General features: G+C 41.1%; 3 protein-coding genes across 11 annotated transcripts; 1 reads left to right on the top strand and 2 right to left on the bottom strand.

The window, feature by feature from the left end:
• Positions 1-775: 775 nt before the first annotated feature.
• LOC109907101 (uncharacterized) lies at positions 776-16,126 on the top strand. 2 transcript variants are annotated; one of them, XM_031794790.1, is made up of 7 exons: positions 776-1,441; positions 1,769-2,125; positions 7,548-7,859; positions 8,165-8,281; positions 8,553-8,750; positions 9,273-9,434; positions 9,867-16,126. In XM_031794790.1, exons 1-7 carry the CDS (start codon positions 1,393-1,395, stop codon positions 9,920-9,922), a joined length of 1,251 nt encoding a protein of 416 aa, XP_031650650.1. In that variant the 5' UTR covers positions 776-1,392; the 3' UTR covers positions 9,923-16,126. The 2 variants fall into 2 exon arrangements, with proteins under 2 accessions (XP_031650650.1, XP_031650649.1); XM_031794789.1 differs by lacking the exon at positions 776-1,441 and having other exon boundaries at positions 1,462-2,125.
• Positions 15,892-22,659, bottom strand: LOC109908383 (emerin). The gene is made up of 6 exons (XM_020507033.2): positions 21,856-22,659; positions 21,557-21,658; positions 21,322-21,356; positions 21,071-21,153; positions 20,903-20,959; positions 15,892-18,455 (listed from the first exon to the last, which is right to left on the bottom strand). Exons 1-6 carry the CDS (start codon positions 21,935-21,937, stop codon positions 18,233-18,235), a joined length of 582 nt encoding a protein of 193 aa, XP_020362622.1. The 5' UTR covers positions 21,938-22,659; the 3' UTR covers positions 15,892-18,232.
• Positions 22,660-23,020: 361 nt separating this feature from the next.
• Positions 23,021-26,539, bottom strand: LOC109908382 (FK506-binding protein 5). 8 transcript variants are annotated; one of them, XM_031794782.1, is made up of 6 exons: positions 26,425-26,539; positions 26,015-26,239; positions 23,840-25,877; positions 23,613-23,685; positions 23,436-23,531; positions 23,021-23,350 (listed from the first exon to the last, which is right to left on the bottom strand). In XM_031794782.1, exons 2-6 carry the CDS (start codon positions 26,055-26,057, stop codon positions 23,249-23,251), a joined length of 2,352 nt encoding a protein of 783 aa, XP_031650642.1. In that variant the 5' UTR covers positions 26,058-26,239; positions 26,425-26,539; the 3' UTR covers positions 23,021-23,248. The 8 variants fall into 8 exon arrangements, with proteins under 8 accessions (XP_031650642.1, XP_031650645.1, XP_031650643.1 ...); XM_031794785.1 differs by having other exon boundaries at positions 23,613-23,682; XM_031794783.1 differs by having other exon boundaries at positions 26,015-26,235; positions 26,425-26,492.
• Positions 26,540-27,006: the final 467 nt, after the last annotated feature.

The following is a 27,006-nucleotide window of genomic DNA, read 5'->3' as shown; positions in this document are numbered from 1 at the left end:
TATCATCCAGAAGGCAAGTTCAGTACAAGTGCATCAAAACTGACACAGAGAGACTGAAAACAGCTTCTATCTCAAGGCCATCAGACTGTTAAATAACCATCACTAGCAGGCCTCCACCCGGTTACTCAACCCTCCACCTTATAGGCTACTGACCTATATACATAGACATGGAATCACTGGCCACTTTAATAATGGAACACAGGTCACTTTAATAGTGTTTACATACTGCTTTACTCATCTCATATGTATATACTGTATTCTATTCTACTGTATTTTAGTCAATGCCACTCCTACATTGCTCAATCTAATATTTATATATTTCTGAATTCCATTATTTTATTTTTAGATGTATGTATTGTTTTGAATTGTTAGATACTATTGCACCGTTGGACCTAGGAACACAAGCATTTTGCTACACCCATCTACTAAATATGTGTAAGTGATCAAAAGAATTTGATTTGATGATCAGGGGCTAGGCATATAAATCCCCAACGCAATTCTGAATCCAAATACATTCACAGTGCGATTTGCACAGATTTTTCTTGTAAAAATTAACTTATTATTTTGTTTTGTTGAATATATGTAACAACATTCCAAACTCGTTCACCATTATTTACTCTAATTGTGGCATGATTCCACTATTATTAAAAAAAAATCCGTTTACATGTTTCATTGGCGGCCATTTATTTTGAAGGCGAACCTCCGATTCCACTATAGTTGCTCACGGTAATGTAGTTCCCAAAACACTGGTATAATTCCGTACGTAATTCCGTAAATGCAACGCCAGGCGGATATGTGTCTTGCTAGTTTTTTCCGAAAAGAAATCTTTTTTTAAATGATTATTTTTTTAATTCAAACAAATCTTTCGAAAGGATTCCCTGATAGCTTGGCGTGATTATATATCGATGACCAATAATACTGTATCTACATATTGAATAATTTATGTTTTTAACTATAGAACTTTCGCGTTCTTTAAAACAAGGTTTTGTAGTTAAAGAATATTAATAGTTACGACATGGGAGTAGTTTTCTCGGTTTGATATTTTGTATAATGTTTGATATACGTTATGAAATGTGAAAGGAAAGACCGGGACGGACCTGAAGTTAGCCAGCTAAACTAACCAGGCATGATCAAACAGTGTCGGTGACTGAAGAAATTTAGCTAGATGCCTGACAGCGAGTAGGTATGTTGTAGTCACCTGTACTACAGGCTAACACACCGAAATCTTTCAGATAGTATTACGGTAATTTGACTAGTTAGTCAACTATAGTGGTCTCAAGTTGAAGGTCTCCACTCCACTTTTGGGTGCAGTTTGAGTAGACCGTTCCCCCCCCGAAAACCGCATCAAGCTCAACTTCAGCAGAATCATCTCTCGACTTGCGGTCAAATTAAATGATGACAAAGATGCTGAATATTCTACTTGTCCTTGCAACACTAGTAGGTCAGTGATCATTCGATATTTAAAAAAATATATATGTGTGGTATAATTTGTTAATTGTAGAATGAGCTAGTTTAAGTATTTCAATATGCTTGTGTGATGAGTTAAGTATCAGAAACAACCTTGAGTACTGATACTGTAGCAGCTAACATCGATATGACTACTTTTGCTGAAGTATTGTCAAGATTGTAGATCAAATGTACAGTTTTCCTCACTCTTTCTGTTGCTGTTCCCATAAAGACTGTGCTCTTGTTGTACAGGCTGTGCTCTTGTTGTACAGGCTGTGCTCTTGTTGTACAGGCTGTGCTCTTGTTACTTGGGATGGGGTAGGTGCAGACGGTGTGTCACTCAGAATAATTCCAGCTGCAGATGGCTTTTCGTTCATCCGTCTAGTCCGTGGGGACAGTGACTGTGCGGGGCGCGTGGAGCTGCTCCAGGGGAATCAGTGGGGGACAGTGTGTGACAAAGGCTGGGACCTGACAGATGCTGACGTGTTGTGCAAGGAGCTGGACTGTGGGCTGGCTGATAAAGCCGTCCGTGGAGCTGCGTTTGGAAGGGGCACCGGAGAGATCTGGCTGAGGCACGTCAACTGTTCGGGCCAAGAGACGAGCCTGACGCAATGTCCCAGGGTCGTCAACGGGAACCCCACCTGCACCCATGATAATGACGCTGGGGTGAAATGTTCAGGTGAGACTGAGTCCCAGGATTATAGCCTGGTACCAGATCAGTTGAAATTGTTTAAACAGATCTGGGGAAGCCATGCTTCAGGAGGTAAAGTAATTAATAAATAAAGTAAAATACATTTTTGTTGTTGTTATGGGACAGAAAACATTTCCACGTTGGAATGTAAATTAAGTAATACATATTAACAATAGTAATGTTTTAAGAATTGATAATATTCGTGTGATGTGTTTGTACAGTGCTTCAGCAATTTAAAGTTGCATCATACCATGGTGTAATGTGCGGTATGCGTTACAGTGCTTGCCGTTAATGCTCGTTCAAACCACCAGAGGGCATCTTTGAGCACTTCTACTCCATTTATTAGTAAGGGCTTTTGAAGCTGAGCAGAGATCACCATGCCATGCAATTGTGAAGAGAGGTCGGCCGATTAATCGGAATGGCCGATTAAATCGGAATGGCCGATTAATTGGGTCAGATTTCAAATTTTCATAACAGTCGGTAATCGTCATTTTTGGACACGATCATGGCCGATTACATTGTACTCCACGAGGAGACTGCGTGGCAGGCTGACTACCTGTTATGTGAGTGCAGCAAGGAGCCAAAGTAAGGTGCTAGCTAGCATTAAACTTATCTTATAAAAAACTATCAATCTTAACATAATCACTAGTTAACTACACATGGTTGATGATATTACTAGTTTAACTAGCTTGTCCTGCGTTGCATATAATCGATGCGGTGCCTGTTAATTTATCATTGAATAACAGCCTACTTCGCCAAACAGGTGATTTAACAAGCGCATTCCCGAAAAAAGCACTGTCGTTGCACCAATGTGTACCTAACCATAAACATCAATGCTTTCTTAAAATTAATACACAGAAGTATATATTTTAAACCTGCATATTTAGTTAAAAGAAATCCAGATTTAGCAGGCAATATTAAACTAGGGGAATTGTGTCACTTCTATTGCGTTCATTGCACGCAGAGTCAGGGTATATGCAACAGTTTGGGCTGCCTGGCTCTTTGCAAACTAATTTGCCAGAATTTTACGTAATTATGACATAAAATTGAAGGTTGTGCAATGTAACAGGAATATTTAGACTTATGGATGCCACCCGTTAGATAAAATACGAAACGGTTCCGTATTTCACTGAAAGAATAAACGTTTTGTTTTCCGGAAATGATAGTTTCCATATTAATGACCTAAGGCTCGTATTTCTGTGTGTTATTATGTTATAATTAAGTCTATGATTTGATATTTGATAGAGCAGTCTGACTGAGCGGTGGTAGGCAGCAGCAGGCTCGTAAGCATTCATTCAAACAGCACTTTCGTGCGTTTGCCAGCAGCTCTTTGCTGTGCTTCAAGCATTGAGCTGTTTATGACTTCAAGCCTATCAACTCCTAAGATGAGGCTGGTGTAACCGATGTGAAATGGTGACGTCACTCGCTCTGAGACCTTGAAGTAGTGGTTCCCCCTTGCTCTGCAAGGGCCGCGGCTTTTGTGGAGCGATGGATAGCGATGCTTCGAGTGTGGCTGTTGTCGATGTGTTCCTGGTTCGAGCCCAGGTAGGGGCGAGGAGCGGGATGGAAGCTATACTGTTACACTGGCAATACTAAAGTGCCTATAAGGACATCCAATAGTCCAAGGTATATGACATACAAATGGTATGGAGAGATATAGTCCTATAATTCCTATAATAACTACAACCTAAAACTTCTTACCTGGGAATATTGAAGACTCGTGTTAAAAGGAACCACCAGCTTTCATGTTCTGAGCAAGGAACTGAAACGTTAGCTTTCTTACATGGCACATATTGCACTTTTACTTTAATCTCCAACACTTTGTTTTTGCATTATTTAAACCAAATTGAACATGTTTCATTATTTATTTGAGGCTAAATTGATTATTGATGTATTATATTAAGTTAAAATAAGTGTTCATTCAGTATTGTTGTAATTGTCATTATTGCAAATTAAATAAATAAATAAAAATCGGCCGATTTAATCGGTTCCGTCTTTTTTTTAATAGTCTTCCAATAATCGGTATCAGCGTTAAAATCATAATCGGGCGACTTCTAATTGTGAGTACACTTTATGATTAAAATGGAATGATATATTTCATTTTTGGTCAATGGGAAGCGAAAGGGGAGAAGATCAAGCAAGCCAAATCCCAACATGGGCAGAATATTGTATGAAATATTTGGATGGTTAAAGGCCGACATTTGGTCGTTTCAATTACATCTGGTTATTTCAATTCAAATGTGACTTGTTCCATTCTACATTCTCTTGTTGATATTTTATTTAGGATTATTTTAGTGTTTTCCCAGCGCTGTATGGGTTTGACAGGCAGCAGTTAGAAACTTCAGCACCGCGCAACAAGAAGATGCCCCATCCTTCCAGCTAATTGGGCTACTTTTGCAAAAAATGTTGTTCTCTTAGTGAGGGAAATGCTGTAAATCAAGATGCTACAAGATGCTTCTTTCTGTTGTTGTCATCTGTTCGGTAACATAACATAATAATTCATTCATTCATCAGCAGGATAAACCCATTCCTGGCACAAATTGGGGGATTTTCACACCTATCCCTTTGTAAATGAATGGAGCTGTGAATGTTTTCTGTCTGAGAGTCTCTCTCCTCTCGCACTATAGTCCTGCATCCGGGACAAAAAGAATCAGCTGGCGGGTAGTTGAGAGAACTTGAGTAATGGCGCAATTACACTTCACGTGGACTGACGATTTTCCCCCCCCAAAAAAAGGATACAGTCCATTTACATAAACAAAGAGTGGTTGCTCGTCTATCATGGAGTGGGACAGTTCCCAGCGCAAAACTGCAGATAACATAAGGCCAGCTATTGTGAAAGAATACTTGGGGCTCTTGTTGATTTCCTCTCGCTTCAAAGAGACCAGACGACTCTTTCTCTTTATGTGTATTTCACTGAGGCGTTCATTTAGGAAGGTCATAAAAAAACATGGATACTAAGACGATGTATTTCAAAAGAACAGAATAGCATGTTTTGAATTGTGCTTAGTAGCCGAGGATATATGGCTGCGTCATCGACTCATTCATTTAAATCAAATCAAATTTATTTATATAGCCCTTCGTACATCAGCTGATATCTCAAAGTGCTGTACAGAAACCCAGCCTAAAACCCCAAACAGCAAGCAATGCAGGTGGAGAAGCACGACATCGACACGACATCGACTCATTCATTTAGCAGACACCAATCGCGTATATTCAGTCAACACACATATTTTACAGTAAGAATTTAATGAAAAATGTAATGTAACATTTTAGTTTATCTTTTAAAAACATTATAGTGTAACAACAGTTATAGTTAGTCATATTCTACAGTCCAGTTACAGCTTCTTCTGACAAAGTAAAAAATAAAAAATAAAGTGTATTTGTCCAGGTGTGAGCCTTTGCACATGGGACAGAGGAAGAGCAATTCTTACACTGTTGTTCTAAACTCAATCATCATTATTCAGTTCGTTCAAATATATTTGTGAAGTCATGTGCACAATTTTCAGTTTCTATCTGGTTTTCACCCATTCATCAATTGACGTCATTCATTCAGTGAAACACAGATTCAACCGCAAAGACCAGGAGGGGGGAGGTTTCCAAAACCTCGCAAAGAAGATCACCTATTTGGTAGATGGGTAAAAACAAGTATCCCTTAGAGCATGAAGTTATTTAATTACACTTTGGATGGTGTATTAACATACCCAGTCACTACAAAGATACAGGCGTAACTCAGATGCCTGAGAGGAAGGAAACCGCACAAGGATTTCACCATGAGGCCAGTGGTGAATTTTAAAATAGTTACAAAGTTTAATGGCTTTGATAGGAGGAAACTGAGGATGGATCAACAACATTGTAGTTACTCCACAATAAAACCTAATTGACAGAATTAAAAAGGAATCCTGTGTATAGAATAAGAAAAACATTTTAAAAAATGCATCCCATTTGCAACAAGGGACTGAAGTAATACTGCAAAACATGTCGCAAAGCAATACATTTTTTTGTCCTGAATACAAAATGTTACATTTGGGGCAAATCCAACACAACACATTACTGAGTACCACTCTCCATATTTTTAAGCATAGTGGTAGCTGCACCATGTTATGGGTATGCTTGTATTTGTTAAGTACTGGGGAGTTTCAAGATAAAAAAAAAAAAGAAACGGAATGGAGCTAAGCACAAGCACAATCCTAGAGGAAAACCTGGTTCAGTCTGCTTTCCACCAGACACCGGGAAAGGATTTCACCTTTCATCAGGACAATAACCTAAAACATAAGGCCAAATCTATACTGCAGTCGCTCAACAAGAAGACAGTGAATACTCCTGAGTGGCCGAGTTACAGTTTTGACTTAAATCTACCTCTTAAGGATCCGCCCCCCTTTCTTAAAATTTTTCACCTAAAATGACACGCAAATCTAACTGCCTGTAGCTTAGGAACTGAAGCAAGGATACGCATATTATTGATACCATTTGAAAGGAAACACTTTAAAGTTTGTGGAAATGTGAAATGAATGTAGGAGAATATAACACATTCGATCTGGTAAAAGATGATACAAAGGAAAAACATGTTTTGTATTTTTTTTTGTACCATCTTTGAAATGCAAAAGAAAGGCCATAATGTATTATTCCAGCCCAGGTGCAATTTAGAGTTTGGCCACTAGATGGCAGCAGTGTATGTGCACCGTTTTAAACTGATCCAATTAACCATTACATTTCTGTTCAAAATGTTGTATCAAGTCTGCCCAAATGTACCTAATTGGTTTAGTAATAACTTTTCAAGTTCATAATTGTGCACTCTCCTCAAACAATAGCATGGTATTCTTTCACTGTAATAGCTACTGTAAATTGGACAGTGCAGTTGGATTAACAACAATTTAAGCCTTTTGCCAATATCAGATATGTCTATGTCCTGGGAAATGTTCTTGGTACGTACAACCTCATGCTAATCACATTAGCCTATGTTAGCGTACAACCGTCCAGTGGGGGACTCACCACTCCTGTAGAGTTTTTAAATCTATGGCAAGACGTGAAAATGGTTGTCTAGCAATGATCAACAACCAATTTGACAGAGATTGAATAATTTTCAAACGAATCATGGGCGAATGTTGCACAATCCAGTTGTAGAATGTTCTTCGAGTTACCCAGAAAGACCTCACAGCTGTATTCTCTGCCAAAGGTGATTCTAACAACTCAGGGGTCTGAAAATCTCATGTAAATGAGATTTCAGTATTTCATTGTCAATAAATAGGCAACATTTTCTAAAAACATCTTTAATTATGGGGTATTGTGTGTAGATTGGTGAGAAAAAATGATACATTTAATCAATTTTGAATTCAGGCTGTAACATAACAAAATGTGGATTAAGTCAAGGGTTATGAATACTTTCTGAATACTTTTTCTGTCTCCCTGACAGGTACACTGTTGATGCCCACCCTGTCCCTGCTCTCCCCTCACACCATCTTCTCTCCCGGGGAGGCGGTTCGCTTCAGCTGTACTGTGCTACCGGGCCACCACCTGAATTACTTCGACCTGTATAAGAGGGGCATAGCCAACCCGTTGATGACTCAGCGGGTGGCCTTTGCCCAGTCCAGGGTGGAGTTTACTCTGCCAAACCAGAAGACTACTCAACAGGGCAGCTACAGCTGTCTGTACAGGATCAAGGGTATCCCTCCCTCCTCCTCCATGCTCAGCTCTCCACCCAGCAACTCTATCAACATCACTGTGGGTGAGTCATCTAGGGCCTGTTCAGTTAGAGGAAGATGGAAGGGATTTGCTCCAATGGAAGAGGAAAAAGGGATTTACTATAGTATGCTTTAAAGTTCATTAGGGCACAATGTAGAGAAATGTTTTTGACACATAAAAAGGGACAAATTAAAAAAAAATATATATATATTGGACGAGTTCAGGACAGGTAGTACTGCCTCGTTTCACTCTGTTCTCCCTACTGAACTTATCTTTTATCATTTTGGTTTTGTCATGAGATCCTGACATCTTTTCCCACAACCCCCTGTCTCCCTCCCATCTCGTCAGTGGAGCTGCTCACCCCTCGGCACTGGTACAACACGTCCATCGAGGCTCCCACAGGCTTTGTCATCAAAGGCCACAGCTTCAACATCACCTGCTTCACTGAGAAGCAGTATCCTGGAGGTAGCTTAATTGATTGATACATTAATTGATTTGATTTATTTTACCATTCATTTTTAAAAATAATAATACTAATTGGTCTGGTTTATTTTGACATTAAGCCTAGGCCTGGACTAAATAGCCATTTCAATGGAGATTCTCCAATAAGAAATCTTTTTAGTCTAGTGCTAAGCTGTCTCAGGAAAACCGTCCCGTATAGGCAAGAACAAGCAGTACATAGCTACATTTACTAAAACTATCCAGGATAACACAATTGTTTTATTTCCTTATTGAGGTTCCTTCCAGCTGCGTCTGATCCGCTCCAACGACACGGTACGCCAGTCGCTGCCCGCCCTCACTCCCTCTGTCACCTTCAGCTTCTCAAACGCACAGCTCTCCAACGAGGGCTACTATTACTGCCTCTATATGGTCCAGCTTGACGGGAGAATCTTCGTGTCCCGGGAGAGCCAACCGCTTCATGTCTCCATCAGAGGTGAGGGCAGGTCAGTCAGCATCTACGGCAGGGATGAAGCCCTCGGATCAACTTCCCCCAAAATAGTAGAATAGAAATAGAATAGTAGAATAGAAAATATGCAATTTCAAAATGTTGTTGTGCATCAGCAGTTTTTTTGTTTCCATTGATCATCCTTGAGATGTTTCCACCTGTTGTATATTCAATTGATTGGACATGATTTGGAAAGGCACACACCTGTCTTTTTAAGCTCCCACAAAAAAAAAACAAGCCATGAGGTCGAAAGAATTGTCTGTAGAGCTTCGAGACAGGATTGTGTCTAGACACGGATCTGGGGAAGGGTACCAAGTACACATTAATGCCCTTAATTTTTTTTTTTAAGATGTTCAATGTGCAGGTGTCCACATACTTTTGGTCACGTAGTGTATAGTCGTGTTTGTTTGTGTCCACCCACCCTAAGACCTGGAAGTTATTGACCGTAATATAAAACATTTCTCACTTCTCATATTGTCTGTCCATCTGTGTTGCGTCCACCCTCATCAGACCCAGACCCAGTGTTGAGCCTTATGGTGATCAGCTGGCTAGCTTCTGCTCTGGCCTTCCTCGTGGCTCTCGTCGCCGTCATCATCATCATCATCGTTGCCAGAGTCGAGCTCTGCAAGCAACGGGAGAACCCCTTGGCGCTAGAGCTAGAGACCAGAACCTGTGAGTCCTTGTATCGTCTCACTCCTAGCTTTTATCCTGGAATCCAGGTTGGGGTCAGTTTTTAAAAATAAATTTTAATTTTAAATTTTTTAAATTTTTATTTCACCTTTATTTAACCAGGTAGGCTAGTTGAGAACAAGTTCTCATTTGCAACTGCGACCTGGCCAAGATAAAGCATAGCAGTGTGAACAGACAACACAGAGTTACACATGGAGTAAACAATTAACAAGTCAAGTAAACCCAATTCCATATTTTCCTCTTTGAAAATAATTTGACTTTAACTTAACGGATAGAAACACTGGTGAAACTGGGCTTATCAGTTTGGATTCTTGGCTATCTTTGCTTACCACGGTCAAGTTAATTTAGAAGAATCGTCCTGTATAACCACTAACAGACTGACACATCTATTTACATGTCTGATTTGACCAACAGGTGTGGACAACACGTACGTTGCCTTGGATGATGAGCTGGGCAGATATATTGGATAAAGAGAAGGACCATGTGTTTGTGAGAGAACCATCAAGATGGAACCCACAATGCAGACATTCCTGAGCTTGACAACCTTCCTCAGGGATGGGTCACAGACAGAGATAGTGACACAAGACGAGTACCAAAGCACTACGTAGGAGCCATACACACGACATCTACTAGAACCTGATAGAATCCTGCATTAGAACATGACAACAACACTTGTAGGTAGATATGTTAAGCCATCATACATATACCAGGCACACTATAATGAACACTACAATCAACTAACTATAAAAGGACAATGACTACAATGACCCTATGGGACACTTTGGCTTTTCTAGGCCAGTTCTCATGACAAAAAATCAGGTACAACTGACGAGACTGGACATGAATTCGACTGAGCACTAAATTCCAATGCCAATGATTTTAATTGTTGAATAAGACTGAAGGTCAGTTAAACTTTTTCACTATTGACGTCAACAAGAGAACAGCGGACACTTGTTGGACTGAAGATTGATTCACTTTAAGGCGTCAGCATACGGCAGTTCGGCTAGGCAACCGAACGAGTGTGGTCGCGTACTCCCTTAAAAGACCTTCGCTTGAAAAACAAGAGGCAGTAGTACTGTTTGTCCAGTTTGAGGCGCCGTAGCCAGTATACACTTCCTCACAATAGTCTGAATTAATCTAAGATACAGTAACTAAAGAAATCTGCATTTTTTACGTTTTTTCTCAAGAGACTTTAGTTTTTTTTTTACATCTAACTAAGATGTTTGGTGCAGTATTTCGCAATGAAAATAATGTGCATGACAACATGTCGGTTTGAAGACCGAAAAGCACCCTATCCCCTCAGCATTGAAATTAAGTGGACACTTGTGATGACGTGTCATGACAAAAGACGAGTAATACACTTGGAGGGCGAGGGAGGAAGGGATGATTTTTAAATAGACCGCCCTTACCCGGAAATTCGTCCCTCGTTCATCCCGTTATGATTATGTTTTCAGCCAATTATGATTGCATGTCTACTTACATTACATATATAAGTATTAATATACGCCTACTATATGACAGCTAGAAAATGTATTAGCTAAATAACATTAGCCTGCCTAGTTGGAACTTCCGAAGAAGGAAAATGTTTTATTTATACATTTTCCAAAAGCTAACCAAACAAAAACCTTACTTTTCTGAGACATGTTTATGCCTTCATGCGCATTAGTAGCACAATTTCTGACTTATTTAACATTCGTTTTTACTTACACGTGTATGTTGACTCCATATGTTGTTTTAATTTTTGGCATACTTGTCTTAGTGGATGTACAATCGCCGCGAATTGAATTATGGGGAGTTTCAGGCCCCGAAGTGAACATAATTGTACACAAGCTTTTGATTTTTTTTAAATTTAAATTAGATTTTTTATTAACAACAAATCAATACATAAAGCACATGAGGGAACACAAGCATACATAGATTACAAACACTCGTCTAAAAACGAGGGGCTGACGTTGCAAACTTCCCTTGCTAATCATTTGGACCGCCCTCCAAGATGGTGACGGGGATTCCCCCAAGGGCATAAGGCGAGGGTCTCTTTTATGAATTGGAATCGCAAACGTCGTCTCTCGTTGAATGATAAGAGACTTTACGGAATAATCTCTGCTATTGATCAATCACCGAAGAAGGGGTTCGGTTCGCCTAAAAAAAATGTGTGCATGAACAACATTCAAAAACGTCACAATTGTCATAATATAAACACAAACTTCCGAACTGTTTCGGTTTGTAAGCATGTGGATGGATGCTTTCAGTCTTGGCAGCAACCACTCCTGATTGGTGGAGTAGTTTGATAGCCTGGTCCCAGATCAGTTTGTCCTCTTTTGCCACTGTTGGTAAGACAATGACCACAGGAGTGGGCAACATGGCATAAACAGATCTGGGACCAGGCTAGCCGTTTTTGATGATACTGGTATTCAGGCAAAGCTTTGACTGTGAAGTCAGTTTGTTCTCTTCAGGTCTCTTGTTAATATGTTGTGTATTTACACTATTTATTAGTTGAATCCATTTTTATTTTATTTTACAAGATTGTAAAATTAACACGAGGCTACATCAAGGATCATGAATTGTTGTTTTCACAGATAACAGTCCATGATTAGTGAGATAAATGTGTAGTTATGTTTCAGTAGAGGTGACCCAAGCGACCATAGTTAGGAGGGGTAGCACAAACAGAGCTGGGATCATCTTGCTGGTAGTTATGATGTAGCCTCGGAAGCCCAGGATCGGATCGATCTGGAAGTTAGAATTTGCAAGACTAATTGCTGTCCATCTCCCGTAGAGACTGACTTGCTGATGTCCATCTCCACTAGAGACTGACTAGCTGATGTCCATCTCCACTAGAGACTGACTAGTTTATTTCCACGAGACTGACTAGCTGATATCCATCTCTAGTAGACTGACTAGCTGATGTCCATCTCCACTAGAGGACTGACTAGCTGATGTCCATCTCCACTAGAGGACTGACTAGCTGATGTCCATCTCCACTAGAGGACTGACTAGCTGATGTCCATCTCCACTAGAGGACTGACTAGCTGATGTCCATCTCCACTAGAGACTGACTAGCTGATGTCCATCTCCACTAGAGACTGACTAGCTGATGTCCATCTCTAGTAGACTGACTAGCTGATGTCCATCTCTAGTAGACTGACTAGCTGATGTCCATCTCTAGTAGACTGACTAGCTGATGTCCATCTCTAGTAGACTGACTAGCTGATGTCCATCTCTAGTAGACTGACTAGCTGATGTCCATCTCTAGTAGACTGACTAGCTGATGTCCATCTCTAGTAGACTGACTAGCTGATGTCCATCTCTAGTAGACTGACTAGCTGATGTCCATCTCTAGTAGACTGACTAGCTGATGTCCATCTCTAGTAGACTGACTAGCTGATGTCCATCTCTAGTAGACTGACTAGCTGATGTCCATCTCTAGTAGACTGACTCGCTGATGTCCATCTCTAGTAGACTGACTAGCTGATGTCCATCTCTAGTAGACTGACTAGCTGATGTCCATCTCCACTAGAGACTGACTAGCTGATGTCCATCTCCACTAGAGACTGACTAGCTGATGTCCATCTCCACTAGAGACTGACTAGCTGATGTCCATCTCTAGTAGACTGAGTAGCTGATGTCCATCTTCACTAGAGACTGACTAGATGATGTCCATCTCTAGTAGACTGACTAGCTGATGTCCATCTCTAGTAGACTGACTAGCTGATGTCCATCTCTAGTAGACTGACTAGCTGATGTCCATCTCTAGTAGACTGACTAGCTGATGTCCATCTCTAGTAGACTGACTAGCTGATGTCCATCTCCACTAGAGACTGACTAGATGATGTCCATCTCTAGTAGACTGACTAGCCGATGTCCATCTCTAGTAGACTGATTCGCTGATGTCCATCTCTAGTAGACTGACTCGCTGATGTCCATCTCTAGTAGACTGACTAGCTGATGTCCATCTCCACTAGAGACTGACTAGATGATGTCCATCTCTAGTAGACTGACTAGCTGATGTCCATCTCTAGTAGACTGACTAGCCGATGTCCATCTCTAGTAGACTGACTAGCTGATGTCCATCTCCACTAGAGACTGACTAGATGATGTCCATCTCTAGTAGACTGACTAGCCGATGTCCATCTCTAGTAGACTGACTCGCTGATGTCCATCTCTAGTAGACTGACTCGCTGATGTCCATCTCTAGTAGACTGACTAGCTGATGTCCATCTCCACTAGAGACTGACTAGATGATGTCCATCTCTAGTAGACTGACTAGCCGATGTCCATCTCTAGTAGACTGACTAGCCGATGTCCATCTCTAGTAGACTGACTAGCCGATGTCCATCTCTAGTAGACTGACTAGCTGATGTCCATCTCCACTAGAGACTGACTAGCTGATGTCCATCTCCACTAGAGACTGACTAGCTGATGTCAATCTCCACTAGAGACTGACTAGCTGATGTCCATCTCTAGTAGACTGAGTAGCTGATGTCCATCTTCACTAGAGACTGACTCGCTGATGTCCATCTCTAGTAGACTGACTAGCTGATGTCCATCTCCACTAGAGACTGACTAGCTGATGTCCATCTCTAGTAGACTGACTAGCTGATGTCCATCTCTAGTAGACTGACTAGCTGATGTCCATCTCTAGTAGACTGACTAGCTGATGTCCATCTCTAGTAGACTGACTAGCTGATGTCCATCTCTAGTAGACTGACTAGCTGATGTCCATCTCTAGTAGACTGACTCGCTGATGTCCATCTCTAGTAGACTGACTAGCTGATATCCATCTCCACTAGAGACTGACTAGATGATGTCCATCTCTAGTAGACTGACTAGCCGATGTCCATCTCTAGTAGACTGACTAGCTGATGTCCATCTCTAGTAGACTGACTCGCTGATGTCCATCTCTAGTAGACTGACTAGCTGATGTCCATCTCTAGTAGACTGACTAGCTGATGTCCATCTCTAGTAGACCGACTAGCTGATGTCCATCTCTAGTAGACCGACTAGCTGATGTCCATCTCTAGTAGACCGACTAGCTGATGTCCATCTCTAGTAGACTGACTCGCTGATGTCCATCTCTAGTAGACTGACTAGCTGATGTCCATCTCCACTAGAGACTGACTAGATGATGTCCATCTCTAGTAGACTGACTAGCTGATGTCCATCTCTAGTAGACTGACTAGCTGATGTCCATCTCCACTAGAGACTGACGAGATGATGTCCATCTCTAGTAGACTGACTAGCCGATGTCCATCTCTAGTAGACTGACTAGCTGATGTCCATCTCCACTAGAGACTGACTAGCTGATGTCCATCTCCACTAGAGACTGACTAGCTGATGTCCATCTCCACTAGAGACTGACTAGCTGATGTCCATCTCCACTAGAGACTGACTAGCTGATGTCCATCTCCACTAGAGACTGACTAGCTGATGTCCATCTCCACTAGAGACTGACTAGCTGATGTCCATCTCTAGTAGACTGACTAGCTGATGTCCATCTCCACTAGAGACTGACTCGCTGATGTCCATCTCTAGTAGACTGACTAGCTGATGTCCATCTCCACTAGAGACTGACTAGCTGATGTCCATCTCCACTAGAGGACTGACTAGCTGATGTCCATCTCTAATAGACTGACTAGCTGATGTCCATCTCCACTAGAGGACTGACTAGCTGATGTCCATCTCTAGTAGACTGACTAGCTGATGTCCATCTCTAGTAGACTGACTAGCTGATGTCCATCTCCACTAGAGGACTGACTAGCTGATGTCCATCTCTAGTAGACTGACTAGCTGATGTCCATCTCTAGTAGACTGACTAGCTGATGTCCATCTCCACTAGAGGACTGACTAGCTGATGTCCATCTCTAGTAGACTGACTAGCTGATGTCCATCTCTAGTAGACTGACTAGCTGATGTCCATCTCCACTAGAGGACTGACTAGCTGATGTCCATCTCTAGTAGACTGACTAGCTGATGTCCATCTCTAGTAGACTGACTAGCCGATGTCCATCTCTAGTAGACTGACTAGCTGATGTCCATCTCTAGTAGACTGACTAGCCGATGTCCATCTCTAGTAGACTGACTAGCCGATGTCCATCTCTAGTAGACTGACTAGCCGATGTCCATCTCTAGTAGACTGACTAGCCGATGTCCATCTCTAGTAGACTGACTAGCCGATGTCCATCTCTAGTAGACTGACTAGCCGATGTCCATCTCTAGTAGAGACTGACTAGCTGATGTCCATCTTTAGTAGATAAAGTTTGCCCTTTAGTATCTGTGTGTCAGGGTTTTATATTTCACTCAGTTACCACATTCGCCGCTATCACTAAGTTCTGTTCGCCGTATGTTGCTGTGAATAAATAAACAAATATATTTATTATCTGTGATCACATTTTATTCTCTACTAACCTGTATTCAATCATTTTAAAGAAAGACATGACAGAAATTCTGTTTGATACATAAACATTTATTTTAAAGTTGGGAGATTCATAGGAATGACTCAAAATGGCTGGATAGAAAATATGTGAAGAGTTACTGTCTCGCTGAAAATAATTTACTTGTAGACTGCATCCTATTTATTCCCACTACAAAAGTAGTGCACTATATAGGGAATAGGGTGCCATATGGGACGCGGCCTGTGCTCAATAAACATTCTTGTGTGACCAAAGTGATCTCTGATTAAAAAAAAACAGACAAGTGTATGGTAACGTCAAAGTGAGTATTACAAATGATACTGCAGGTGTAGAAACATGTACTCGTGACGTCACCATAAGACAATTAACAGAACCACCTCCCACACTGAACATTTGAATGACAATACACCTGTCACAGCAATTGCATTTGTATAATAGTGCGAATGGAAGCATTAACAGGTCAAAATGCTAAGGCACTTCATTTTCAACTTTTTAATGCCATTTAGAACCTTGGAATTTAGAACTTTAATGCCATTTAGAACCTTGGAATTTAGAACTTTAATGTCATTTAAAACAACCAAAAATAACAATTGATTTTCATGTTCAAGAAGAAAGCTTAACTTGTGTTTTTGATTCAATTAGACCATGCCCATTCCAAGCTTATCTTCCAAATAAATACAGTTTTTCACAATAGTTAGGCAAGAGTCATTGTTGCTGATGTGTAGTATACCCCCCCCCCCCCCCCCCCAGGATGCAGAGAGAATACGAGGATACTGCGTATGGCTGACTAAGCCAGACTATACAACTAGATAGCACATTGCGTCAGGACATTTACACAAATAGCCATTACCAAATCATAATACACCACATGACCAAAAGTATGTGGACACCTGTTTGTCGAACATCTCTTTCCATATCACGGATATTGATATGGAGTTGGTCCTCCCTTTGCTGCTATAACAGCCTCCACTGTTCTGGTAAGGCTTTCCACAAGATGTTGGAACATTGCTGCAGGGACTTGCTTCCATTCAGCCACAAGGATTAGTGAGGTTGGGCGATTAGGCCTTGCTCGCAGTCGGCGTCATCCCAAAGGTGTTCGATGTGGTTGGTCAGGGCTCTGTGTAGGCCAGTCAAGTTCTTCCACACCGATGTCGACAAACCATTTCTGTATGGACCTCGCTTGGTGCACAGGGGCATTGTCATGTTGAAACAGGTAAGGGTCTTCCCCAAACTGTTGCCACAAAGTTGGAAACACAGAATGATCTAGAATATCATTGTATGCTGTAGTGTTAAGATTTCCCTTCACCGTAATTATGGGGACTAGAACCATGAAAAACAGCCACTGACAATTATTCCTCATCCACCAAACTTTACAGTTGGCACTATGCATTGGGGCAGGTAGCGATCTGGCATCCGCCAAACCCAGATGGTGAAGTGTGATTCATCACTTCAGAGAACTGATTTCCACTGCTTCAGTCCAATGGCAGTGAGCTTTAAACTTGTGTGTGGCTGCTCGGCCATGGAAACCAATTTCAAGAAGCTCCTGACGAACAGTTCTTGTGCTGACGTTGCTTCCAGAGGCAGTTTGTAACTCGATAGTGAGTGTTGCAACCGAGGACAGACGATTTTTACACTCTAGGCGCTTCAGCACTCAGGTCCCGTTCTGTGAGCTTGTGTAGCCTACCACTTTGTGGCTGAGCCATGGTTGTTGCTCCTAGACGTTTCCACTTCATAATAACAGCACTTATAGTTAACTGGGGCAGCACTAGCAGGGCAAAAATTTGAGGAAATTATGTTGAAAGTGGCCATTCTACTGTTTGTCTATGGAGATTGCATGTCTGTGTGCTCAATTTTATACCCGTCAGCAACAAATAGCCTAATCCAACAATTTGAAGGGGTGACCACATACTTTTGTGTATATAGTGTATTTCTGATTTGATAAATTTTTTGGGAGATGATGAAGATAGTGATGACACTTTCTCACAGTACTATTACCCATAGTAGAAGCACCCTATTTTGGTAACATAGTTGTATGATAACAGAATACGATACATCATCTAGTAACTAAATACAAGTCTGGACGGAAAGAAATGTCCTGGCTTTCCTTTGGCAGAATCCAATGTCAGTCACCTTTTTATATAAACCACAAGCACAAAGAATGACAGGCATGGGATTTCCATAATTCATCTGTCAAAATATGAACACTGGGACGTATTCATTCACACCGTAGCAAAACGTTTTAAAAACGTTGCCCAACAGAAAATTTGTGATTTCATTATTGGACGAGTTAAAAAAAGTTTTACTTCCATTTTGGACTGTTTTCTTTAAAATGTTCTGCCTAATGAACTTATCCCATATTTTGTAAAAATGTGATCATTGGATTCTGTTAAAGGGGCTACTCTCTACGGACTCCATGTTGATAAATATGAAGTAGAGGAACCCGGCTACGATCAGGAAGACCAGAAACTGGATCCAGAGAGGGACCAGTCTCCCAGAACTCTCTGTCTTTTCCTCCTTTACAACGACACCTCCAGACTTCACCACAGGCGTTGGTTTGGAGTAGGATGAGTATGATGGTGTGTTGTAGACATGGGGCCTGAAAACAGGGGGGAGGGGGGGGGGGGTTAGTCTCACATGACTATATTCAGGTATGTGATCAGAACATAGAAAAGCAGGCTCTTAGCTAGGGGATAGGTCAGTTTCCATATACACCGAGTATACCAAACATTATGAACAACTTCCTAATATTAGGTTGCACCCCTCCCGTCAGAACAGCCTCAATTCGTTAGGGACATGGACTCTACAAGGTGTCAAAAGCTTTCCACCAGGATGCTGGTCCATGTTGACTGCAGTGGAGGCTGCTGAGAGGAGGACGGCTCATAATAATGGCTGGAACGGTGCAAATGGCATCAAATGCATGGAAACCATGTATTTGATATCATTCCACTTATTCTGCTCCAGCCATTACCGCGAGCCCGTCCTCCCCGATTAAGGTGCCAACAACCTCCTGTGGTTGACTGCAATGCTTCCTCACAGTTGTGTCAAGTTGGCTGGATGTCCTTTGGGTGGTGGACCATTCTTGATACACACAGGAAACTGTTGAGTGTGGAAAAACAACCACAGCGTCGCAGTCCTGATAAACCGGTGCATTTGGCACCTACTATCAAAACCCATTCAAGGGCACTTTAATCTTTTGTCTTGACCCTTCACCCTCTGAATGATACACAATCCATGTCTCATTTAATCTCAAAGCTTAAAAATCCTTCTTTAACCTGTCTCCCCCCCTTCATCTACACTGATTGAAGTGGATTTAACAGGGGACATCAAGAAAGGATGATAGACTGACTAGGTGAATGCTGTCATGGAAAGAGTGCTCTTAATGTTTTGCTCAGTGTATATACAGTGCCTTCAGAAAGTATTCACACCCCCTTGACTTTCCCCACATTTTGTTGTGTTACAGCCTGAATTTAAAATGGATTCCATTGAGATGTGTCACTGGCCTACACACAATACCACATGTGAGGGTGGAATGTTTTTAAAATATTTTTTTGTACCAATAATAAAAGGAAAATCTGAAATATCTTTAGTCAATAAGTATTCAAGCCTAAATCAGTTCAGGAGTAAAAATTTGCATAACAAGTCACATAAGCTGCATGGACTTACTATGTGCAGTAAGTGTTGAACATGATTTTTGAATGACTACCTCATCTCTGTACCCCACACATACAGATAATTGTACGGTCCCTCAGTCGAGAAGTGAATTTCAAAACACAGATTCAACCACAAAGACCAGGGAGGTTTTCCAATGCCTCACAGAGAAGGACACCTATTGCTAGATGGTTACACTTTTTTTTTTAAAGCAGACATTGAATATCCCCTTTGAGCATGGTGAAGTTATTTATTACACTTTGGATGTTGTATCAATACACCCAGTCACTACAAAGATACAGGCATCCTTCCTAACTCAGTTGCCGGAGAGGAAGGAAACCGCAAAGGGATTTAACCATTAGACCAATGGTGACTTTAAAACAGAGTTTAATGGCTGTGATAGGAGAAAACTGAGGATAGATCAACAATGCTAACCTAATTCACTGTGAAAAGAAGGACGCCTGTACAGAATAGAAAACGTTCCATAACACATTGAGTACCATTCTCCATATTTTCAAGCATAGTGGTGGCTGCATCATATTATAGGTATGGTTGTAATCGTTAAGGATGGGGGAGTTTTTTTAACATTTTTATAAAAAAGTTTACTGAATGGCGCTAAGTACAGGCAAAACTAGAGGACAACCTGGTTTCAGTTTCAGTTTGCTATCCACTGGGAGACTAATTCACCTTTTAGCAAGACAACCTGAATCAAGGCTAAATCTACACTGGAGTTGTTTACCAAGAAGAAAGTGAATATTCCTGAGTGGCCAAGTTACAGTTTTGACTTAAATCTGCTTAAAATCTATGGCAAGACTTAAATGGTTGCCTAGCAATGATCAACAACTAATTTGACAGAGCTTAAAGAATTTTGAAAAGAATGGGAAAACATTGTACAATCAAGACTTACCCAGAAAGACTCACAGCTGTAATCGCTGCCACAGGTGATTCTAACATGTATTGACTCAGGGGTGTGAATACTTATGTAAATTAGATTTCTGTACTTAATTTAATACATTTGCAAAAATGGCTCAAAACATGTTTACACTTTGTCATTATGGGGTATTGTGTGTATATGGGTGAGGAAAAAAAACAAATATTTAATCCATTTTGAATTCAGGTTGAATTCAACAATGTGGAATAAGTCGAGGGGTATGAATACCTTCTGAAGGCTCGGAATATGAATGGAGGATAAATGTCAGAAAAGTAGGAATCACATCCCTGAACATTAGCATAGATTCAGTATCTGTTTGTCAAGTATTGCCAACTCATATGGTTCTCGTCGGCATGACAACGACCATAGGACTTGGCATAGACAGCATTAAAAAAAATGGGACCAAGCTATGAAAACATTATTATACATAATCAATTAGAAATCTTTCAAAACAAGAGACTCACTCATCAACGTATTGCCTTCCACTGCTGTACTCTGGTCTTGATCTCGAATAGAGTTTTCTGCAAAGGAGAGAGAAACAAGGGGATTCGTTTTTATTGGTCCACTTTAAAAATCAACTGACCATAAAAAAAAATACACTGGATAACAAAAAAATCTGTAAACAAACGTACTCATCCACAAAGTCCATCTCACTATACTCTGGTCTTGACCTCATGTAGGGTTTTCCATCTCCTGAAGGTCCTTCGCTTATAACCTGCAAATATGAGAAACAGAATAATATTGATGGTAAGACTGTTTGATTTTCCAGCTATAAAATGTGTTTATTTTTCATTTAACTAGGCAAGTCAGTTAAGAACAAATTCATATTTACAATGTAGAAGCAACTGTGCACTAATGAATCAACCCAAGGTTGGATACTTACTGGTGTCCGATAGGTAACGTAAGTGACTTCTTCCTCTGAAATGAAGAAAGAAAAAGAAAAACTGTCTCTGTGCCCTTGAGCAAGGCACTTAACCCTCAATTGCTCCTGTAAATCACTGGATTAAAGCCTCTGCTAAACGACAAAAAATATAATTCCTGATTTCCACTTAGCTCAGTCTAAAGATAGTATATGTATGCATAATGTAGCATTGTGTTATCATGCATGTATAACTTACGCTCTTCTCTGTAGAAGGTTTTGTCTGAGGATGGTTTTGTGACTTTCTTGTCTTTGGCCATGGCCTCTTTTAGCTTCTTTTCATATAGGGGTCTTGTAGTGTCTCCAAAAATGCAGAAATGTTAGACGTGGCTCAGTAATGCAATGAAACCATTGCTACATGACTATTATAATATCCTCAATTACATTTGAGACTGTCTGGTCATAAACATAACGTTAGTCTATTTATTAGGCAGGCCTACTCAGTAGGCTAGGAATTATTAGCTATCGTTAACGTTAAAAAATGAAAGCATGACTTACCAACGATAGGCCCGTGCTTAATTCCATACTCGTCCAACAGTTCCCTGATTTCTTGGTCAGACTTACTTCTCAGTGTGGCCATACTGTCGCCTATATATTTTGCTCTTTGATTGCAACGGAAAATTACTCGTGTTGACTGGCTACATTAACTACAGTTTAATTTGCAAAAATCAACAATGTTCTGGCACCACCCACTTCCACACATTGCTACCATAGAAATATTATGAATAGAACGGACTTGGACCCTCTAACCACAAAGTTTCTAAAAACCCAGAGGGGTAACATCGCGAGACTTCCGGGGAACGCTTTTGAAAATGGAAACAAACAGTTTTTCATTTTCGTCAAACGAGATTTTAATCGAAGGAGTGCGTTTGAATTGACGGTTGGTACATGCGCAGTTCGGTGCGAGACGACCGTTAGACCCTAGCTTGTAGCTAGCTAACATCGGCTACAAGTGTCATCGGGGATTTATATTTGGATAAGATAAGAATGTAAATTGTTGATCTGTATTTTGAATTTTAAAAAAAGAAATAGAAAAAATCTATTGGGATAAGCAGTTTTGGCCCCTCTTCATACTGTACTGTCTTTGGTACTACCCTGTCAGTTTGACTGGTACACTCGCAATGGCTGCCTGTTATTGTGATGCGATAATTTCCATGGTAATGTAGAGTTGTTCATTTACATTATATTACCTGATGTGGCTCATGCAATAGAATGTACGTATTGTAATGTCAATTGAGTTGGATCAACAAATCCACAGCATAAGTAAGCATTTCACTGTTAGTCTACACCTGTTGTTTACAAAGCATGTGACAAATAAAATTAATTTGATTTATATTGATGGGTGCACTTCCGGCTTTTACTTCCTGCTTTGCTCCTATGGGTGGGTACACTCCCAATGACCACCAGTCCGATCATTATACCGTCATTGACTTGAATGGCGGATGTCCGTTTGATTCATTCTATTTATATGATTGTTACAACGTTGTTTCAGGTTCCTCTTTTAAAAAACCATTCACCCGTGACAGCAGCTTCTTAGGTATATCTTACGCTCTGGCAAGAGTCACATAGTACCAGAGAATTTAGACAATAAGGCTTATATTTGTGTGGAAAAGCCAAGCTTTCTGGTATCTGTGATGTAAAACAATATATAAAATGCTGAACCTTAAAGTTAAATGGGAATATAATAGACCCCTTTTTATTATCCATCAAAACAGATGAAGACATGATGAAAATAAAAGTGACAGCAACTACAGTATAAGGAGAGAGTATTTTCCTTATAAGTAAGCATTTTTCTACTTAGCTGCTGCTACTTTATTATCTAATTATTTTCAGGCATAGGCATATTGACAATACAGTACAGTCGTTTGCAAAAAACTGTATTTGGTCCAGATCACCAGTCCAAGTCCTTTAGGTCTGTTGTCCACCAGAATGTCAAAAGTCCAATCAATGTCAAAAGGGCCATCTTCAGCAGGAACTTCAGCACCCTCAGACACTACACAAACACAGTGTGTCAGAGTAATCCCATCAATTTCATGAAGCCCTTTTTTTTTACAGAAAGTTGTGGGGTAAAGACTTACCCAGTCTCTCTTGCTGTGTGTCCGAGGTATTTTGCTGAGATCTTGTAGTTCTCCTTGTGGCTTTTGACTCTCTTGAGTCTCAGGCTCACGCTGCTCCTGAAATAGACACACTGCATTGTCATGTGCTGCTGGTGGCTAAGCGAGAGAGAGAGAGAGAGAGAGAGAGGGAGCTCTCACTTCAAGCCTTGCTGTAGAATCCAGGTCCTCATCTCTGTCAGATGTGCCGTCGACCAAATCCGTGTCACTGCTGCTAAGAACGCAGTAGACAGACAGTAATATAGGAAATTATTTCACTTATCTATCTACCACAGTGACAGTACAAATTACATGTCTTGTGCAAGTAGAAATAAGCATTTCCTGGTTGGCGGTGTCTTGAGTCATTTTATGTAGGCAATTTCTCTTACCTGTCTGTATATTCAATGACTTGATGCAGGGGATCCATGCAGAACTGAACTCTAGGCTTCCTCCTTGAAAAAGCACCTTCTGTTTCCATGGCCTCCTTCTCTTCGTCATTATAAAACTTGTAGAATGCCTCGATTCTCACTCTCTCTTGTTTCCAACTCCTCTCCTCCTCTTCTTCATCATCTGCAAATTGTTCCTCTCCGACTGTGATTCTGCTCCCCTCGTACTGGTAATCTAGAATGAAACCACTCCTGTCCACCTTATTTTCCCCTGTGTCCCAGTTTATATTGGTGTGAAGGTGGTTCTCCAACTTTCCTTCTAGCTCCGGCTGGATTTCTCGAAGATACTCCTCTTTACCCCAAATCCAAGTCTCCCCTTTGTCCTTTCTTAGTTCAGTCTCCAACGTACAAAATTCTCCCGGAAAATTATCCTCAGAGTCAGATGATGACATGTTGCCTGTACTCCTCTTACCCCTGTTACACCTGGTTACATCTGCTGTACTGAGTCCAGCCTCACTGTGAAGGGTAAAAGTGGGGACATCAGAGATGGTGTCTGAAAGATGCAGGTCGGCAACACTCTGCTTGGAGATGTTCTCCTCTCCACCCTCCCAGTCAGGTAGAGGTAAAACATCAGATCTGCAGTCTCTCTGAGGAAGACCCTGGTATCTTGGCAGGGCTGGGTGTTCTTCATTATCCTTCTCATCCTCACTGGAACTATCACTGGAGCTATCAGTGGAGCTATCACTGGAACTATCACTGGAACTATCAGCTTCAAGATTGTTTTCAATAATCTTCTTCATGCTAATGTCAATATTGATATTACACATCGCACAATCTGCAAAATCTTGTTTGCCTTCTACGCTCAGAGAGATAGCAGGTCTCACATCAACCTTTTCATCTTCCTCTCCCTGTACATGGCTATCCTTCTGCTCGGTTGTCTCTCTCTCTGGGTCGACATTCTCGTCTATCTTTAAATGACCCTCAGAGGGACTAGACAGTGTGCTCCCATTTTTGTTTCGCTCTCTCCCTTTCCCTCCATCCTTGTCGTATTCACTTGGAAAGAAGTCAGAGGGGTAATCTGCAAAGCTTTCACCTGCCTCTTGGTGGTCATCCCCTAGGAAGTCCTTAATTTTCGCCTCAAGCGGGTGTTCCACAAAGGTATTGACCATAATAGATAGCAGATTCTGTGTTGCTGCGGGATCAGGACAATCAGAAACAATCTCTGGAGCTCCAGGTTCATCTTGCTCTTCTTCCTCTTCATTCTCCTGGGGAAAATGTGGGGAGAGTAAGTTCACTCCTTTCTTTCCCTCTTCTCTCTGGTTTTCAGTGATAGAGCTTGTCAGGACCTCCAGGTCTGAATCAGATGATTTCTCTTGGTTTTCTTCAGCTGCCAGTCTCTCCTCTTCTTTAATCCCTTCACTTATATCTGCTGTGATCTCCATGGTGTCATCTTCAGTAACACCCTCAAAACAACCCACATCACTGTTCTCGTAAGTACCTTGCTCTATGTTTCTGATGTTAGGGTTTTCCCTATCCTCTTGGGCAAAAGGTTGTCCTGTAGTTACGATATTTTCTTTGTCGTAGTGAACAACCACAGACCTACCCCCTGGGGAGCCAATGTTCTCTATTCCTGTGTCCTCTTCTTCTCCTGAGGTGATCTCTTCATCTTCCTCCTCCTCTTCCTTGCCCTCCTCTTCCTCCTCCTTGCCCTCCTCTTCCTCTTCCTTGCCCTCCTCCTCCTTGCCCTCCTCTTCCTCCTCCTTGCCCTCCTCTTCCTCTTCCTCCTCCTCCCACTTCTCCTCATCATCAATATGTTGTGTATCCTCTTCAGTCAAACTCACATCATATGTCTTCACTGAGATAGGGTCAGGTACAGTTCCAGTTTCTCCACCAGGCTCTTCCTCTTCCTGTCCTTCATCCACATCTTCCTCTTCCTCTCTCAGCACTGGTAATCTTCCAGAGGACATTTCTGTCTTGGCTTCATCAAAATCAAGAGGCTCAAAGTCAAACCCTCCTTCAGGGAAAGATGGGAGGGATGTGTCTGCAACAACAACATCAACATGGCGAATAATGACAGAAAACCCAAGCAATAATATATTTCTTGTAACTTTCAGGAAATGATTGTACTAAATGTCAGTGAAGTTGCAGTGCTCTAGCTTCAACCTGCATAATGCTTACCTGAAAATGCATCCGTTAACAAATCAGCAAAGTTCTGTTCCATCTTCTCTAGGTAATAGGTAAAGTCAAACTATATGTCATAAGATTTCTGTGCCTTTTAAGTTAGTCAATTTACCAAGAGACACGTTTCGGCAACATTTGAAAGCATCTTTTACAACAAAATTCTTCTGATTTCTGACAGGAAGTGTGTTAGGTTTCTTGTCTGTTATTGCTTCAACTAGCTTCCTGTCAGAATAGGGGATGCAGAAATATATCAAAACACATCGACAAGTAGTGACAGTCAGGACAAAGAGAACAACAACTTAATTTTAAAAAAATATGCAAATTGAAATGTCACAAAACCCAAGTCTGTTAAAGGCTTTGGTTGTTCATAAATAAAGTCACATATAGGAAGATGTTGATGTACTCACCGTAGATTTAGCACATAAGCCGTGCTGTGGTTTTACTTTCTGATGTCTAACACAAGACCCAGCCCTCCCTCCCTCAGAGATGTAGGCTACCACTTCCACCCTGCCTGTGTCTGGCTCTATCAAATTAAGCATCGTCTGTATAGGGCAGGCCCTAATTTATACTGAACAAAAATGCAACATGTAATGTGTTGATCCCATGTTTCATGAGCTTAAATAAAACATCCCAGAAATGTTCCACGCGTACAAAAAGCTTATTTCCCTCAAATTTGTGCACAAATTGGTTTACATCACTGTTAGTGAGCATTTCTCCTTTACCAAAATAATCTATGCACCTGACAGCATGATCATTACACAGGTGCACCTTGTGTTGGGGACAATAAAAGGCCACTCTAAAAATGTGCAGTTTTGTCACACAACACAATGTCAAAGATGTCTCAAGTTTTGAGGAAGTGTGCAATTGCCATGCTGACTGTAGGAATGTCCACCAGAACTGTTAACTGAGAATTGAATGTTCATTTCTCTACCATAAACCAGCCCAGGACCTCCACATCCGGCTTCTTTACATGCGGGATCTTCTGAGAC

The sequence above is a fragment of the Oncorhynchus kisutch genome, linkage group LG17 (genome assembly GCF_002021735.2).
Source record: "Oncorhynchus kisutch isolate 150728-3 linkage group LG17, Okis_V2, whole genome shotgun sequence".
In the NCBI taxonomy this organism is placed as follows: domain Eukaryota; kingdom Metazoa; phylum Chordata; class Actinopteri; order Salmoniformes; family Salmonidae; genus Oncorhynchus; species Oncorhynchus kisutch.
This window is presented reverse-complemented; position numbering and strand designations above follow the sequence as displayed.

Coding starts and splice junctions, on each gene's coding strand:
- LOC109907101 (XM_031794789.1), top strand. CDS start 1,636: ATGTACAGTTTTCCTCACTCTTTCTGTTGCTGTTCCCATAAAGACTGT. Junction 2,126..7,547: donor CGCTGGGGTGAAATGTTCAG/GTGAGACTGAGT, acceptor TCTCCCTGACAG/GTACACTGTTGATGCCCACC. Junction 8,282..8,552: donor TGAGAAGCAGTATCCTGGAG/GTAGCTTAATTG, acceptor TTCCTTATTGAG/GTTCCTTCCAGCTGCGTCTG.
- LOC109908383 (XM_020507033.2), bottom strand. CDS start 21,937: ATGGCCACACTGAGAAGTAAGTCTGACCAAGAAATCAGGGAACTGTTG. Junction 21,154..21,321: donor ACGTTACCTATCGGACACCA/GTAAGTATCCAA, acceptor TCATATTTGCAG/GTTATAAGCGAAGGACCTTC. Junction 20,960..21,070: donor GAGATGGACTTTGTGGATGA/GTACGTTTGTTT, acceptor TCTCCTTTGCAG/AAAACTCTATTCGAGATCAA.
- LOC109908382 (XM_031794782.1), bottom strand. CDS start 26,057: ATGGAACAGAACTTTGCTGATTTGTTAACGGATGCATTTTCAG. Junction 25,878..26,014: donor GTTAACGGATGCATTTTCAG/GTAAGCATTATG, acceptor TTGTTGTTGCAG/ACACATCCCTCCCATCTTTC. Junction 23,532..23,612: donor ATTCTACAGCAAGGCTTGAA/GTGAGAGCTCCC, acceptor TGTCTATTTCAG/GAGCAGCGTGAGCCTGAGAC.